Source organism: Podarcis muralis, chromosome 6 (genome assembly GCF_964188315.1).
Source record: "Podarcis muralis chromosome 6, rPodMur119.hap1.1, whole genome shotgun sequence".
Taxonomy (NCBI): domain Eukaryota; kingdom Metazoa; phylum Chordata; class Lepidosauria; order Squamata; family Lacertidae; genus Podarcis; species Podarcis muralis.
Genome location: NC_135660.1, coordinates 46908256 through 46927426, shown reverse-complemented (window position 1 = coordinate 46927426; position 19171 = coordinate 46908256). Strand labels below are relative to the sequence as shown.

The window sequence follows — 19171 nt, the reverse complement described above, 5'->3', positions numbered from 1 at the left end:
ATCAGTGGATGAAAGCTTCCTAGATATTTGGTGTTGATAATGCAATCTCTAGCACACCAGATATATTTCTCTTGAAAAGTAAATGTGTCCCTTCCCTTTTGTGTTCAACATGCACAACAAAGGAAAGATACTACTGCTTTAGACAAAACATTCTTATTTCTTAGGAACATGTTTCTGTTATGATGCTCATTGATGAGTAGAGTGGGTTACTCCACTTACCTTAGAGCAAGTCCATTTTGATATAAGCACATAAATGCTTCCACTGAAACCTTGGAATAAGTAACCCCCATAGCAATTGAATCGTTTGCCAGATTCTACATTGTACTTTCCATAGCATGACTACACCACATTTCACAATGCTGGTTGATGCTGGTGTGGCAGAACTAGCTGCCAATCCAAACTGCTTTGTCAATATTACATCAAGGCGGAATTTGGTTACCGGGTCAATGCCATGATACTTGTGCAGCCATTCTTCTGTTTTCCATCGTATTGTTTATTTACTGGCACCAACATTTATACAATCGGACACAGATGTATCCAAGACAAAAGGACTGTGTGCTAGATGTGAATTATTCAGATTAACCAACCTTGGACTGGGGGATGGATAGAGGGAAGGGATCCAGCCTTTTTTATCAGTGTGAATTTGCTGATTTCAAAAATAGAGATCTGCTTTCCTGAAACTTGCAGAACTAGAGGTAATAAAGCATTTCAACCAGGTACTAATTAGATTTCCCAAAGGGGGAAGGGAATTCCATTTTTGGTCACATACTAGGCACCTCATTACACAAAATGTGTAATTCTGTCATTTGTTACATGTAAACAGCTTCTATTGATTTCACTGGGACTTTTCCATGATTAACTAGTGACAGGATTATATCCAAATAGATAAATCTTAAAGTAGTGGCTTGAAATAGTCTCTTGCACATAGAGCTTTTCATCTCAGCCTTTGTTCAGCCTCTGAGAAAAAAGAATATCATTTTTTTTTAATGCCGGCAGCACTACCAACAGGCTGCATGGAATATAGGAGCCCAGCGGGAATAGACCTTTAGCAGGAATTCATATCTGTACTCTGAAACATGCACTTTTTATTGGTTACATCCCCTAAGGACTTGTTAAGGCATTAGTTACATTTTACCACCCTAAATGTCTTTACCATAAACAAATGAAACTTTGGAATCCAAGTTCAAGGAATAAACTCAAATGAAATGCAATTTAACCACTCTTTGGGGATAAAGACTTAAGTGGGGAAGAATGAAGAATTGATAGCCTATTACGACTTGTAATTTTCCACCTTGAATTATTGACAACCTGTGACATTACACCCTTACAAATTACAATCTATAAACAGCTTGGAAAATATGACCTTTGCATTACAATTGGTCTCCAGATGCCTCTGAGCTTATTTTCAGGCAGCTGGCAGAGGGTTATTTTCACTGAGGCTGAGTAGGTGTGAGAATGCAAGTAAGTGGAGAACTTTATTATACACTCAAGCCAAGCTTTCTTTCTTTCCCCCTTTCCCCCTCTGCAGGAGAACTTGAAAACCTGATGGATTATGGGTGGCATGACTTTTTTTAAGGTTGAGGATGAGGGAAGTAAAAGTCATTAGAAAATTTTGGCAGTAATTGATTAGCAGTCATGGAATAAATAGAACTAATTAGCTAGAGTTTGTTGACTTAGCACTTTAACAAAATTGAAGGTGAGAAATACGGTGCATTCATGTATGTGTGTGTTTTTTAAAAGGAAAAACTCTTCTTTGGGAACAGTTCCTCAGGAATGAGTGGGTAGATTGGAAGGCATTGTTTAAGTGGAAATGAATGGGCTTACATTCCAGCCCTCCTTTTTGGCATCTGTCCCACACAAGGTCATGTCTTATGAGACAGTATAAGATTGTTGGGCTTTGAACTTTACCCATAAGCAACTGGCAGGAGCTCATTTATGCTGGCAAGACCCTGTTTAGTCAGTTCATTTGTCCAAGTTTAAGGACAGTCGCTTGTCAGATTTAATTATGACCTCTGTAAATTGCTGGTGACGTTCCATAAATGTTAATAGATTTTTCCAACAATATAATATATTCATTATATTATAATGTGATATAATATCTTTCTTTCATAAAGCTATTGTAGTTAACAAGACATAAAGACTTGTACGGGAAAGAATCTGTGTGAAACAGGTGAAGGGAACCTCTTTCTTTTTTGGTAACCTCCTGTGGACCCCATGCCAATGATGGGTGGGGCCATAGGGAAAAAAATGTGCAAAGCTATGCATGCAGATTTTACCTCTGCAAAATAGGCAAGTTTGTACACACACTCTCTATTGCCTTTGAAGCATCTGAGGACTGGAAGAGAGGCGGGTCTGAGTAAAGCAGGGGTGGAATGACATGGAGACAAGAAAGGTGGTGGTTTTAAACAATAACAGTGACGTGAATAAAGTGAGGAGGGGGAGACAACAGAGAGGAGGGAAGTTGTGGTTTAAAGGAAGGTTTGGGTGCAGTGAGAAGGATGCTGAAGCTTTGTTGTGTTAGCTTTCAGGTACTGTACTGGCTTCTCTGTTGTACCCATCTCTACTTTTTCTCCTTGTTATTTATTTTTTTAAAATCCTCAGTATTTCCCCTTCCTAATCTATCCAGACCTCCCCAATTGTTTTAAACCACCTTCTTAGGACTAAGAAGGATTTCCCCTTCTTAGGACTAATCCACACTTCCCTTTTTCACTGTGCTTTCAAGGCAGAGATCCATGCTTTCCCAGTCCATGAGACACCACACAACCTTCATTGGGGACCATACAATGATGATCTAGTGCAAATGTAGTATTGAGAGAAATGAGGAAGCAGTATCACAATACTGCCAGAGCAAATGTCTGTACTTATCTTGAGGAAAGCTAAGCTATGAAACAGCTTGCCTCTGGGGAAACGCTGTGGCAAATAATTTCGCAAATCCCATAGAGGGATCAGCTATCACTTGAAAGTGGCACCAGTAAGTTCCAGCTGATTATGTCGGTCTCTGCCTTCATTTTGCGACTGGTTCTGCAGCTTCAATACCATTCTGTGACTGGCAGACCTTAGTAATTTTCAGCCATCCCAAGTAGACCCTGGCAGCACCAGCTTTGAGAAGGCCCACTTTAACTAATAGTACATGCCCATCAGGTTTATCAGAAATAAGCCCCTCTGTCTTCCAGGTGACATGATATCATTAATTAAATTTATGAAGTTTTAGGGAAGTGTAGATAAAACTATTTATACTGATGAGCTTGCTTCTGTTGTCCTCTCCCAATCATACATAGATATATTTTGTAAGCTATGCCTTCCCCTCTAACTCTGGGGTTGTCCAGTTACTCAAGGGCACTCCACTCCTTTATCATTGTTGCATTTTCCTTGTGACCATGCAGCTCAGTTCAATAACTCTGTCGTGGTATCTTTTTTCCTTCTGACAGGGAGCTAAACAGTGATTTATTGCTTGAATGCCTATCCCTTTCATGAAAGCCATTTGTTTAAACATCAGTAAAGCACGAAATTAATTATTCATTGCATGCTAATTTTTCACTTTTATCTGCTTTAGAAAGCCTCAGAATAAGCTGACTGCTAGGTGTTCAGATATATATAAATATGTCACATTATTTCTAGCTAGCAGTTCTGGAGTCTGGGATTTTGTGTTTTAATTATTTCCCTCCCCACAATCTAGTGATTCTATTCCAAGGAAGGTTTTCCACACCAACCTTTCCTCCTCTTTGCAACATTTTCTCATTCTCCTTTAGAAAGTGGCTTACAAATGGTTAGGTCATATTGCTACAACTTCTAGCTAGAAAGATTTGTGTTTGGGGTTTATAGGATCTATTATAACTGCAATCGTAAATATACTCTGCAGGACACCATCTAGTAAATGAGATTTGGGGTGTGTGTATGGTGTTAATATACTGAGGTGATTTTGATCTAAGATTTGTTGGGTGCTTCTGGGTAGATCATAATTTTGTTTAAATTTGTGCAGTGTGTGTGTGTGTGTGTGTGTGTGTGTGAGATTTTTCCCATCATATGAGTTCATGGGATAGTAATTATTTTTGTTTGTTTGTTTGTTTGCTATTTGTACCCCATCCATCTGACTGGCTTGCTGCAGCCACCCTGGGAGGCTTCCAACACATATAAAAACATAATAAAATATTAAACCTTAAAAAGCTTCCCTATACAGGGCTGCCTTCAGATGTCTTCTAAAAGTTATGTAGTTACTCATCTCCTTGATATCTGATGGGAGGGTGTTCCACAGGGAGGGTGCCACTACAGTAAGCACTGTTCAAGTTTGCAATCCAGTTCATAGCTGTGAAACCAGGAACCATCTTCCTCAGTTTATCATTTCATATGAAGTGTGATAGTCACATGAGGGCTATTCCAAATGAACAGCCCTCCACAAGAAAATGGTGGAAGTACTGTACCTCTTCAAATGTGTGTTTGACTTGCTCATAAAATCATGTAGCAAAGGTATAGAACAGTGATGGTAACCTGAGGCCCTCTAGATGCTCCTAGACTGCAGCTCTAATAATACCTGAGCATTGGCTATGCTGGCTAGGGTTAATGGGCAGTCGAACAACACTCAGAGGACCATAGTCTCTCCATCTCTGCTTTAGACCAGTGTTTATTGCTGCCCAACTGTCTCTGGGCAGTTTTTCTGTGTTTTTACAAATGAACTGACAGATGGCAGCCATTTTGTGTGAGAGAGGGGAACTAATCAGTCTAGAAAAAGCTATGTGTTTACCACAAGAGGGACAGCTTGTTGGAGCAAGCAGTCTTGCTTGTTAAATTAATTCTGTCATGACCAATTGAGAAGTCAGATTTTTGTCACGGTTTTTTTTTGGGGGGGGGGGTGAGGTGTCTTCTGACATATCCAAGATTGTCACAGTTGGAAGTGAAATATCAGATGGATAAAGGTTTGGTATTAGAAGGCTTAAATAGTATTATCTTCATTTTCTTTCTCCATATTTGCTTTCACACATAAAGCATCAACTATATATTTATATATGGTACATATGTAGGAAATCCAAACATTTTGGGCAGGGGGATCAGACTTGAGAATGCAACAACATCCATCACTTCCATGTTTCATCTCCCCATCCCTACCGCCATCCCAAATGCTGTGAGGTAAGTTCAAACTATTCAGCACAGTTCCTCTGGCAGATTTGCTGCATGAAAAGTATTTGTGTTTATTTGTTATATTTGAAAAAGGGATTTGTTTCTTTTCCCTGTACAGTTTGGAACAGCTCACTTCTGTGAGCTGTCTGTATTACCTAGAGGGGAGATGAGTGCTTTGTTTACCCATAAGGAAGCTCGCTTAAGAAGCAATTTTACTTGTAAAAGCAAGTAAGTCGTAGCCAATTGGCTGGCTGGGACTTTTGACATGACACAATCTGCTTGTACATGCCCTCGCTTTGTTATGGATAATATGAGTTAATCTATAAGATATGAGGCTTGAATACAGAGAGCGCCATGTAAACTCAGAGAGAGGGAGCATTGTATTGGATGTCACAATCCGTGTTCCTTGTTCCTTGTTTCATGCTGCCTAGGTTGCGGAGCAGAGGTAAACAATGGTTTGATGTATGGAGGAATGAGTGAAAATTAGCCATATTAAAAGTAATATAGCACCGTGTTCTTGTAAACAACTCCAGGGCCATTAGTCCTTGAAAGCAGAAAACTAGATATGAACTGAATTTTTATGAATGTTTACTTTTGTGCTCTAATGCACACATTTGATGAGGGATTTTTTTGTCAGTTAAGAAGTCATGCCAAAACAGAAAATATAACTCTACTTCTTGTGCAAATATTCTCGGCTCAGAGGGAAGACTGCAAAAGCCTCCAAAGTTTGATTTTGAAAGTTCCAGGGAATTGTACAGTCCCTGCATAAGGGACAAAGAAGCCCTTGTATGGACCAGCACATAGATTTAAATGTGACAGGGTAAGCACTTTAACCATGGTCCATGATGCATGTAAGTTGGAAGTTATTTGCCAGCCAGTCTGATGTGAGATGGGCTTGGTGATAGCTTCATTTAATGAAGACAAATCAGCGGTGGCCAACTTTTCTGACATGTGTGCCAAAAGTCTAGTCCGAAGTATTGAATGTTGTTTCTTTGTTGTGCACTGTAGTCCGTATGCCAGTTTTTCATTCTCTATGGCAGTGGTTTTCAATCAGTGTGCCGTGTAGCCCTGAATGGTGCACCACAGGTAGCACCAACCTCAATCCCTCCTTCCTTCTCTCTCTCCTCTGATAATGACAATCAGACCTCGGTAAAGAAAGTGCACTCCTGTTGGTTGGGACCACTAACATGGTGCATTACTATTGGACAGGCTGTATCAGGTACTGTCCAGGGGCTACTTGGAGGAGGACAAGAAGAAGAGGGAGGGAGAGAGCTGGTGAGTTGAAGGGAGGAGACAGTAAAGGTAGAGATGAACATAGGGAGTAGATTGATTGATTGATTGATTGATTGATTGATTTGCGATGAGGGTACTTATTAGTTTGTTTGCCTGAGAAAGGCAAGAAGCCCAAGGAAGGGAAGGAAGGAGGAGTCAGAGGTGATATCCTGGAGGGGTTAAAGTGGGGCACAAAGCAGGTGGGGCTTCTACACCAAGGGGGCAGCCAACCAGCTGGTATTGAGTGGGATGCACCTGGCAGATTGGGGGGCTCGGATGGAGGAGAGTACCAGTGGGTGAGAGGGGACGAACTTGCGAATAGGATCAAGTGGGGTTGGATAAAGAAACAAGCAGAAGACCACAGTGGGGCAGATATTTGTGGCAGGGGCACTGTTGGTAAGGGGGCTGGAGGAGCCCCACAGAACTGGAGAGAAATTAGGGAGCAGAAACAGATTCAGATAAGGCCTTTGAAGGGGGGAAGTAGGGCAGAGTCAGAGGTGGAAGTCAAAAAGGCTGAAAATCTCTATGCAGTACCTTTGAGTGAGTTTGCTTTTAGATCACTGAAACAGGGAATGGGCAGAATCACTACATAGAAGAGCAGGCATAAGTTAAGTCTATGACTTACCTTGGACTTTTGTTTTTCTGGTCTAAGTGTTTTTGAGCAATGATGGAAGTGAGCAAACATTACACGTTCATTGGGGGAGAGACAGGTCTCTTGCAGATGTCTTGCCTCGAGGCTCACAAAATTCTCAATCCAGCCCTGAGGTTATAAATCGAAAGAACCAAATCACTTGGAATTATAGCAGAAGCATGTTTTTATTAGGTTGATTTATTTGCCTCTCTTTGAAGAACTCCATCCCCAATGAAGTGATAAAAGCTATTTGCTTGACTTTAGCATCTTATTGTACTGGGGAAAAATGGAAATAATTTGTAGGTAGGAAGCCTGGTGATTCATAAGATACTAAAATATTTTCAGGTGGAAAGATTGAGTTCCTACAGATAGGTTGTTTTGTGTTAGAAATAGCTGTGCAATCAGAAATTGCTCCCTATAATGTATTTACAAAAGAAAACAACCTTGTTTTCTTCCCCCAAACACAAAGATCAGATATGAATCTGTGGTCTTATGCCTGCAGATCTTTATGATAGTCAGTGATGTTTTTTTCTGGGGGGACGCGGGGGGAAGCATACCCCTAAACATTTTGTGAATCTAAGTTTGGCCTCATTGAGGCACAATATTTCAATATGAATAGGAAAATGAGGGACCCCTAAACATTTTTTTAAGAAAAGAAAAAAAGCAGTGGTGATAGTTAATACATTTCAGAATCACATGCAAACATCCCAACATCACAAAGCTGCTTTTCAGTAGGCTTTGCCTGTCTTCTGTTTCAGAACATGGGTATAACAAAGCAACATCAGAAGTGGCTCATGCCATGCATATTGTTGCTAGGGCGACCCTGTGTTTGTGGGCCTTCTGGTCTTTTATGCATAGATCCATCCCAGCTATACCTTAAAGGTTGCTCATTCTATTCCTTAGCACAATTGATGCCTCTTCCAAACCACATGGAAAATGAACAGGGTTATAGTGACTAATCTTTCTAGATAAATGTCAGTGTAAAAGTGGCCAGAGTAGCTGCCAGGGGAAAAGAGCATTAGTGTCAGGGAAGCTTAGCCAAGCGATTAAGTGACACTATATTGGCTTGATATGGTATCCATGTTTTTGAAAGTTGTGTCAAAATAGTTGGATCCCTTGGGCATAGAGTGGAAAGTAATACGAGTCTTCTAGGAACATCACACAAAGTTGCATCCCTGTAATTCATAAAATATAGCTGTAGGATTTCTTTCACTATATTCTTTATGGAAAACATGAATGCAGCATCCCAGTGGCCTTTGGTCCCCTGGCTGAAGACAGAGGCCAGAGTTTGTTTCAAATAACTTGACATGGCCAACACTTTCAAAGGGGCAAGTATTGGATTTTGTGGCTTGCATTGGAACTGAAAGGCACAAGCCTTGAGATAATTATCTTCCAAAGGAACAGATTCTCATTCCCTAAAGACTTGTGGAAACAAGTAGCTTGTGCCTGTTTTGACAGCTGCCTTTTGCGATGCCTGGGGAGCTTGAAATCATAAGCTGATCATGGCTATGCATGCAACTTTGGCTCATCCTAGATCAGTTACTGCAGTTGGAAGTTGAGATCTCTTTCTTGGTCTGATGGGGAGGCCTAGCAGATGTACTTTGTGCTAAGTGTAAACTACTCTGCTTGGATCTGTGTTTATGAATATTCATGTGTCATGGAACCTTGCAGATCACTTCCGGCTAGGAATTCTTCATCTGGAGGACATCATTGCTCTGTGCCATCATCATATTATGATTTAAATAATGGCTTTGTTCTGAAATACCTGCCTCTAAATGGCAGGTAACCACCAGGTTTCTCTCTAGAACCCGTGTTGATCTCAGACATCAAATTATACATTATATGATTAATGCTTTGAACTTCCCATTAATTTTCTTTTCTTAATGACAGCTGCTAGGGAAAGGGGAAGATTTGAACCTAGGCCAAAGGTTGCGTGGTGAAAGTAAAGATCCCTCCACCTTTGCACTGCAGCTGCAGTCCAAAACATTTCCCACCATACTGCTTTTAGGAGAGAAAATTGCACATGAAAATCTATCTAGGAATCTCCCATGTTTTGCTACTTTGGGCTTACAATGTCCTCTTAGTATTTGCATCATCTGTGCATGACATGTGGATAGCCAAGACACTGAAACAGTCCTTGTTGTTTGCTGGTGCATTATTCTTCAGCGCCTTTTCTATAAAGATGTGCCAAAACGCGAACACGAGCATCTTCAGGAGAATTGTAAAAACTGGGCTGTTTTTGGTTGCAAAACTGGCAAATATGGAAACACTTCTGAACGCTTGAATTTTAGCGCATTTCTCACACTGCCATTTTATATACACTTCCCTTGGAATTAGTACCATTGAACTCAATAGGGTTTGCTTACAAGGGCTGGGTGGTAAAATTTTGTCTAACACATAAAATGCCATTATCTTGTTTTTAAAAAATGATTATTCACAGATGGCATTCTTAATAGTGCACCTTCTTTTGATCTGGGTAACTATGATAGATTATAAGGAAGGAAGCATTATATATAGTATGCTGAACAGTGGAAATGAGAGCACTTGATATGTTAGGGGGAAATAATTAAATTCAAATTGTTTGAATGGAAAACATTGCAGGGAGTGGGAAATGTTAAAGGACAACTACCGTATATACTCGAGTATAAGCCGACCCAAATATAAGCCAAGGCACCTAATTTTACCACAAAAAAACTGGGAAAACTTATTGACTTGAGTATAAGCCGGTTCACCACACCACAAACCTGGTGGTGGTGGCAGTGGCGGAGGAAGAACAAGCAGGCCTAAAAGGCTGCTTTCGGGCTGCTCGTTCCTTCTCCTCCGCCACCGACAGCAGCAAAGGCGGAGGAGGAGTAAGGAGCAGCCTGAAAGGACCCTCACTTGAGTATAAGCCAAGGGGGGCTTTTTGAGCATTAAAAATGTGCTGAAAAAGTCTGCTTATACTCGAGTATATACTGTACTTCTATTAGTTGCTTACATTAAGTTGTTCCCCTCGCTTCTGCAACATGACTACAGAAGCCCCTCAAAGACCAGGGGATATGTAAGCAAAGCTTACATTCATTTTTCTTTACTTCTTCTATAGCTAGTTGTGTTGTTTGATGAAATTACTGTAGATGAGAGGAATAGAAACAAAGAGGAAAAAAGGGCAATGCATTATTTTTCATTACATTACCAAATTCCTTTACACCCATATTTTGACATTTAGAACAACATAATATGCATGTCTTTGTTCATTAGGGTCTTCAGATTAGCTAGCCAGGGAGAGAGAAAAAGAATGTTAAATGTAAACTAACCTTTTACAGGCTAAACAACAAAGAAGCAGAAGTAAGAATGAAAGAATAAATATTTTACATGATGGGTCTACATAGCTTTTTTTTTTACTATCAATACACAAAATGAGAGACCCTCGATGCAAACATGCATTTTGTTATCCTGTTTGCACTTTTGTCTTTGTATCAAAAAATATGTATCAGAAAAAGTAATTGGAAAAGAAAGGTTATCGCACCATAGCAATAAAGTAAAAGGGGTATTATGAAAAGGGGTGCATTAAAATGAAAGATGAGGGGATTACCTAATAGTTATTCAGTTTACATGTTTTTAAAGATCACTGTATATTGCTTTAACATAGAAGTGGTTTAAATATGAGTAAAGCCCAAGATTTAATCTCTCTAGGAATATTTATTCTTAGGCTGGGTCATTAGTATCACTTCATACAGGCAAAAAAGCATTGAAGTGATGTAGACTGCGTTGTCCTCAGCTGTTTTTATGCAAACCGCTGTGCAGAACCAGAACTGGGTGACATCTCCCAGGGATCTAGGGAAGTCATTGGACCCTAATAAATAGCCCTTTTTTCTGGGAGCTGACCCCATGGGAAAGCTGTAGCTTCAGGAGACCTGACATGCCCTAACTGATCACAGTTCCTTACCCTTGACACAGCCTTCCACAATTTCTACTAGCATCCCAGGAACAGAAAGTGTGACGAGTGTCTCTTAGGTAGGCTAGGAACAAAAATCAAGTCTGGGAGCATAAAACTAATCACTGAGACCTACTCAGGAGGGGGAAACAATGTCTTATATGTCCTCTGGATCAGAGTCTTGCTAATATTCCAGGAAGGAGTGGGGTAGCCAGGGTAGCTATAAAAATGGTTAGTTGGTATCTAACTGGTCACTAGACAGAATGCTGGGCATTGCATGAGTCCAAACGAAATGTAACTAAGTGCAAAATAGCACACTGAGAAGAGCTTCTGAAGATGTCTTCAGAAGCCCCCTCAAAGTGTTATTTTCTGCAGCACTCTGATCAGGGGTTCTGAAGATCTGACAATCATCTGATTTTCAGATCTTCAGAAACTCAGTTCAAAGTGTTGCACAAAATAGCAGTTTGAAAGAGGCTTCTAAAGACCCCGTGGGCAAAAAGGTCACCTGATAAAATTTTGACATCAGATGATGGACAGGTGTGAAGCTCCACCCACCTGTGAAACTTGGCCTACAAGGGGCAGGAGAGATAATTTGGGCTAGAAAAGTTCCTTACCTCTGAACTAAGACATGTGTCACCTTGGCTCAGTCTGATATTTCCAGGAATGGCACAGTTTGTAAACTTAGCTCTCTGGAAGTGCTCCTTATCACTACCAAGATCAGAGCTCCCACCTGTGGACTACACCCAAAATGTGAACCTAAATCTTCAAGAGGACTGAAACTGAAATTCAGTATAGGTTGAAACACTATCCCCCACTCTGTCTTTCTGCTGAAACTTTTTGCAACCTGGCCTGATTTATTTTTTTCAGTACAAACTTTATCTTAGCTGCTTGATAAAATGCTATTTCAAACTTGATTTTAAAGTAGTTAAATTGATGTAGTTTTAGTTGCTACTTGTTTGATTATGGACTAAGTGCTGTTTTTGCTTTTGTCTGTAAGCTGTTCTGAGGGCTCGATGGGAGCCATGTGGTTGGTAAATAAATCATAATAAATGATTGGTTCATATGGGGTTATTGGCACAATGGCAGCTTAAACAATATGGTGCCAAGCATGTAGTCGAGCACAGCAGAGATGAACAGCTAATTGCAGCTGGAAATCGCTAGTCATTCTGCTGTCCTCCATTTTCCAAACTCTGATCTACTGAAAGTTGATGACTCACTTTCATTTTAATTTCACTTTTTTTAGAGAGAACCTGAGCTTGTGCTAGGTGTCAGGCTGCCTACCACCCTGTCAGATGGCATTCCCACAGCGGGTGCATATGCCTGACAAAGACATGTGCCAATTAAGGCTTGGAAAGTGCTAAATTTCAATCACCGCCCTCCCAGGAAAGCTTATCAGTGGCAGCAGGGCGGCTGTTTGTTGAAGATACAGAATTATGTTGCCGCTCCGCTCCCTGAATAGACCTATAAATCCCCCACTACGAAAATGGGGAAGGGAGGGGCATTTGCACATAAAGCATTTCTGGTAGTTGCTCTCCTGATACAAGACGGCAGTAAACCAAATAATGAAGTCAGGCTAGCAGTGTGCCAGGTCTCGCATCCATCTGTAACAGGAATTAAGGGCACTGTCAGCAACTGAACCTGTTAACCCGAAAAGCAGCTTAACAAAACCTCCAACAGAGATAGTACTTAAAGCATGTCCATAGTTTTGGGGGGCACCACTGTTTTCTATATGTTTTGGTGGTTTTACAAGGGCATGGTGAAATTACTAGAGCGTGTACTACCCCATATAAATGATATTCCATTGAGTGTTATCTACACCAGGGGTGTCCGGGACTTTTTTTCAGCTGAAACTCACAGGAACTCAGTTCTGGCGCCTCTCAGGGTGGTGCCATTGCCATTATAAGAGAACAAGGGAGGTGTTCATGGTGAATTCTGGCACCTCTTTTCCTAGAAAAATAGCATTGGGGGTGTCTAACCTGTAGCCCTCCGGTTAGACTCCTTCTCCCACCAGTCTTAGGCAGCATGGCCAATGGCCTGGAATAACGAGAGCTGTATGGAGTCCTCCATCAATGTATGGAGGACTACATGTTATCCACCCTTGCTATACATGACCACAATGCCAATAAGGTGGATATGTGGCTGTGGGGGTTGGGGTGGGGGGAATCTGGCCTACCACAATGAATGAATGAATGAATGAATGAATGACTTTACAGTAACTAGCATGGAAGCCACAAGCACACTTTGATTAAGTAATGCCAGAAGCACATCTGCACTGAAAAATTATGTAATGCAGCTTTCCCTTAAAATTTCATTTAAGACTAATCTCTCTCTCTCTCTCTCTCTCTCTTTTAATTGGGTCGGTAAACCCAATTAATGGGATGCTGTGGGTGTAATTCATCTTGTTTTAAGCAAAGCATTTGACAACATGCCCCATATTTCGCTCCATGAACTGGTTAAATTTGGGTTAGATGATAATGCCATCAAATGGATTTCCAGCTGGTTGGAAAATGGTACTCCTGGAGGGCTCATCATTGGTGGCCTTTAGGGTGCTGCAAGGCTCTGTTCCAGGTCTGGTATTCTTTGTACATTGGGATCAACGCCTTAGGTGAAGAAGTGGAGGCAATCCTTGCTAAATGTGTGGATAATCGGGGAGAAATAGCAAACACCTCAAAAGATAGGAATAAAATTCAAAATGACCCTGATAGAATGGGAAATGGCTGAAATTAACAAAAGGAAATTTGATACAGACAAATGCAAAGATCATCATTTAGGGCAAACAAACAAAACATCAAACGGGCAGGTATAAAGTGGACAATATATGTACTTTTGTTTGTTTGTTAAACAAGAAAAACTTTAATAAAAAGTTTCCAGATCATAAAATGTAACAGCTGCCATTTTAAAAGGATATAAACTAATTGAAAAAAGGTACAGAGGGGGGCAACAAAGGTAGTTAGGGGTATGGACGACAAGTCCATAAGCTAAACATGTTTAGCTGGATGATAATACTCTTGAAAGGCCTCAAGGGCTATCACACAGAAATGATCAATGAATGGTTATGTGCTGCCCCGGAGAGTATGGCTACATCCATTAACAGATTTCAGCTAAAGTTCAGGAGAAGCATTTTATCCATAAGAGCAGTCCTATAACTGAACCAATTACAAACAGGGATTGTGGGTTCCCTTGGCAAAGGTCTTCAAGCAGCTATTGGAAAGCCATCCTTTGTTCTGCATTTCCAGCATTGTACAGGGTGTTGGGCCTACAAGATCCTGTCCAACTCTATGACTCCATACTATTTAGAAGAATATACTATACTATGGGTCTTTATTAAAGTCTGTGGTTTATCTATCAGTGTTGTTGTACAATGTGAGGGCTTATTTCTGGCGGCAGTGGGTAACTGCCAGAGTAGAAGATCTTGACCATTAATTCACATGGAGCCCCTGCATCAGGTCTAGAAAAATAGTTTTAATCTGGCTCACACCATGTTGACGTTTCACCTTTATCATGTGCTTTGAGTGATAAAGCAGATGACCCTTTCCTTTTTTCTGGGAGAAGTTGCTACATGCGGCAGACACTGGTGAGAGGAATTCCGATGTCTGCGGACGTCTCTGCAGACACTTCCATATCAGTTAAGCAAATGCTTGAGCAATTCATTTAATTATGTTAAGCACCCATTAACAGCAGTCTAAGTCCTCCCCTGGGTCATATCAGTTCTATGAGATTCTAATTGTTAGAGAGTAACCATGATTTCCTTCTTGTGCCTGCAGGTGATTTTAATTCTGACAAAGCTGTATGACTACAACCTGGGGAGTATCACGGAGAGCTCACTGTGGAGGTATGTAGATAAGCTGAGTTAATAATTACCAACTTACTTAACAATTTGGACACTGTGGTACAGTCCTTTCATTAGATTTAATTGGATTTCTTACATGATGGAAGGTTTGCAGGTCTCTCAGAGTGGTCATTTATGGCTCTGCTCATTCTTCACACGTGGAGATGTCAGAATTGAGCCATCCTCTTCAGCTATAGTACATGATGTACTGCTGCTTTCATGTATCTGCTAATTAAAAATGAAAATTTGATTTAAAAACTGAAAGCGAAACCTAATGTTGTTCCAATTTGTAGTAATAATTTATTTCTTACAATATGGTGAGTAGTGCATTAACAAGCTCTTTTTCCAATAGAATAATAGAATCCTAGAATCTTAGAGTTAGAAGGGACCCCAAGGGTCATCTAGTCCAACCCCTGCAATGCAGGAATCTCAGCTAAAGCATCCATGACAGATGGCCATCCAACCTCTGTTTAAAAACCTCTAAGGAAGTATAGCCCACCACCTCTTGTGGGAGTCTGTTCCACAATATTAGTTAATTTCCATTTCAAGCTTAGCAGTGATATTTTCTTTCTATTCACGCTTTTCTATTCACACTGCCTCTGCTACACATACACACAATCTCTCTCTCTTAACATTATATATAATATTTAACTCAACTCTTACTCTTTGCTTAGAAAGCTTTCATGGAGCTTTTAATGGACTCCTGTTTAGTCACCCATTATACCTAGAGTTGCTTAACGTCAGCAACAATGTAGCAATGTGTGTCCCAAACTAATTCATATAAAAATACTGTACGTATTTCCTTTGTGCATTCTCCCATCCCATGTTGGGAAGAAACATGCCGGTCATCTAATATTCTCTTGCATTGAGTAAAGGAATCTGAAGGATAGCAACTTGAAAACAAATTCTACTATTTTTGTCAAGAAGACAGAAGTTCCAAGTGTTTGCTTTCCCCCCGTTTTCCTTTGCATTTATAAATTACTAAATGGTTACAGTATTAATAATAAATATGCCTACGTTTATTATATCATAAATGGAAAACACAGTACAGTATAAATCTAAAAGCATGAACTTCTCCACTGCCTCACCCCTCCAGTAGATGGCAGTGCTGCTGCTGGGAGACAAGCTTCTAATGGTGGAGAATAGTACAGATGAGGTTTGGCTTGGGGCATTAGATCTTTGCACTGAGAGGGGATCTCTTCTCTTTGATTTCACCAGAGACTACCAGTAGATGTGTTGCAAAGTTCTTTCTATGAGACAACAAAAAGTGATATTAGGAAGTTTTTAAAGAGTTTAGCAATAGGCTATTGGGTGCTATTTCTATTTGCCTTGTGACATTAGTGTAGACCTTGGTGTTTGTTCCTTAAAAATATCAAACAGTACATAGAAATAAAATGAAAAGAGCAACCTTTTGCAACCTTGAATGTTCCAAGCTTTTCCAGGTATGATGTCAATGAATGAAATAATGTATTGTCTTGCAAATGAGTGTTTTGATCTTGTTTGCCTATAAATGACATCCAGTTTCTGAAGGCTGAAGAGAGCAAGGACTCCCCTCATCCCTCTTAGGTTCAATATAGTGATATTTTCTCATTTTCCTTAAACTTTTAGAATGATGCAGGTTAAAAATAAAGCAGTAGCTAAGTCCTATGGCCAATTTTTCATGTGACATTTGCAGGTAGAATTAGTTCTTTGATTCATAAAATTTGGCACATGTGAGCATGTCCTCATATTTATTTTGGATATTGGTCATTGTTTTGCAGAATCAATTGAATCAAGTCTTTAATATAAGTGGTCATATTGATATTTTAACATGTTACATTTAAGAAGCATATTGACAAGTTGGAACATGTACAGAAGAGGGTAACCAAGATGATTAGGGGTTTGGAAACCAAGGCTTATGAGAAGCGCTTGAGTGAATTGGGTATGTTTAGCCTGGCTAAGAGGAGGTTGAGAGGAGATATGATAACCATCTTCAGATACCTAAAGGGCTGCCACATAGAAGATGGAGCAAGCTTGTTTTCTCCTGCCCTGAAGGGTAGGATGCAAACCAATGGCTTCAAGTTATGGGAAAGGAGATTCCCTCAAAAGGTGGTGAGCTTGGATGGCATCTGTCATGCATTCTTTAGTTGAGAGGAAATTGAAGAGAAGCACTTTTGCCTGGCGCCTAAAAATATATAATGAAAGCACCAGGCGAACCTCCCTAGGAAGAGCATTCCACCATTGGGGAGCCACTACAGAAAAGACCCGTTCTCAAGGACAAAATTGGAAGCATCTACTTCCTGTTTTACACTAACCAGAGGCTTCCTGTTATTTTTTAACTTGGAAACTATGGTTAGTTGAAACTGTAGTTAGTGAACAAGCAGGAGAATGCACCAGGTTGCTTGAACTAACCATCATTTAAACAGTTCCCTTCTGTTTCAACATAATGGGGAGCTGTGGTGAGTCTCATTCTTGTGACTGTTCCATATGGAGGGGTGAGATCGTGCAGAGTCATTTAAGTAAAACCATACCATTGTAGACCTTTATATCAATAAATGCTCTAATTAAGCATGGTTCCTTCCGGGTCTGGGTTTAAGGAGAAATAATGAAGCTTTTCTTCCATCATTTTTTTCAGTAAATTTTCAGTAATGTGATTACTTGCCAGGTTTGGATCTTTCTTTCAATCACCTAGCTCTGGAAATTTAACTAAAGTGATTTTTAAAATGCTATTAAAATTAATAAAGTGATCCACATGAGGTCCTAGGCGTCAGAAGACTTTCTGCTGCTACGACACAGTGTGTAAGAGGCAGAGAAGTCGATAGGCAGCTGAGCTTTTCATGCACCAGTCTCAGTGGATCAACAGGCTCCGAGTTACAAGGGTGATTCCACTTTTGAAATGAGTTATTGAGATTTCTCTCCAGCTAGACTTGGCATTAATTACACTATAATCCTCTAGGTAGACTCTGCCTTCCTTGTGCTTTTGATTTCTCTCTCTCTCTCTTAAAAAAAAAGCATTTATTTTTCTTCAAGAAAGGGAGTAAAGGTAAGAAATAGCTTGTGTGACACAGAACAATTAGTCAAGTTGGATTTGTTTATATATATTTTCTTCTTCCAATGCTCTCCCAGATATCTCCTAGATCACAAAAGGGATTAAGCTTTGAGACTCTGGAGAAAACAGTGGTTTCTGCTACTAAATAAAGATAAGCTTAAGTTTAAGATAAGTAAAATGTCAGAATAAAAGATACCATATCTGCAGGGAATTGGTGGTGGTGGCAAGGAGACGGAGGGAGGAAATAATCTCCACATTTGTAATGTGATTGAAACTGTGTGGAGACAAACATTAAAGAACTGTGATTAACCTTATCCTTCAAGGCTTTGAATGCCAACCAGTGATGCGCTCTCAATGGAACACAGCTGCAAGTGGCTAGAATGATATTTTTTACACTGCCCATTCCTTTCCTTGAAAGTGTGAGCAAGTTCTGTCTTAAATTCACCTCGACACTTTCAGGCTAAAGGTAAGTTATCACATGCCTGCTTTTCATCTGATGGCTGCAGTTAAAGCAATGGCTTATACGGATGGGACAGCCACCATAGGTCAGGCACAGAGAGAACTATTCAGGGTGGTATTTTTAAATTGAGTTTTCAAGTTTGATTTTGACTTGGCCAACTCAAAATTCCCCCCATTTCCCGAGACTCCCTATTTATTTAACTCTCTCACTCTTCCTGCAAGACGAACCTTCTTCCTTAGGGAAAGGGAACAAATGGCGAAGGGATGGGGAATAGGCCAAGTCCTCTCCAAGGTGGTAAAAGATGCTAAGCACACAATGATCTCATCAAGCCACATGTTCCAGTGGGAAAGTATGAGTGCATTCCATTTGACACCATGCCCCCTCCTGGGTTCCCTCCTTCTCCCCTCTGCTGCATATTACCCTCTTCCCCAAGACTTTAATTCTTCTTGGAGAAGAGTAGGTAGACTGACAGGTAATACAGAGGAGTAAAAGGGACACAGGTGATGCTGTGGTCTAAACCACTGAGGCCCTTGTGCTTGCTGATCAGAAGGTCAGCAGTTCAAATCCCCACGATGGAGTGAGCACCCGTTGCTCTGTCCCAGCTTCTGCCAACCTAGCAGTTTGAAAGCATGCCAGTGCAAGTAGATAAATAGGTACTGCTGCAGCGGGAAGGTAAACAGTATTTCCGTGCACTCTGGCTTCTGTCACAGTGTTAGTTTGCACCAGTCGTTTAGTCATGCTGGCCACATGACCTGGAAAGCTGTCTGTGGACAAACGCCGGCTCCCTCGGCCTAAAAGTGACATGAGCGCTGTATCCCATAGTTGCCTTTGACTGTACTTAATCGTCCAGGGGTCCTTTACCTTTACCTTACAGAGGAGTTGGATGGGATAGGATGCAATTCTTGTTTTGAATTGAGAAGTTGGAT

General features: G+C 40.5%; 1 protein-coding gene across 6 annotated transcripts in view; it reads left to right on the top strand.

The window, feature by feature from the left end:
• Positions 1–19171, top strand: part of SORCS1 (sortilin related VPS10 domain containing receptor 1) — a 365332-nt gene that overhangs the window by 112094 nt on the left and 234067 nt on the right. For all 6 annotated transcript variants that reach the window (XM_028730333.2, XM_028730337.2, XM_028730335.2 and 3 more), the window contains exon 2: positions 14693–14760. In XM_028730333.2, coding sequence (XP_028586166.2) covers positions 14693–14760 — 68 coding nt within the window. The remainder of the gene's footprint in view (positions 1–14692; positions 14761–19171) is intronic.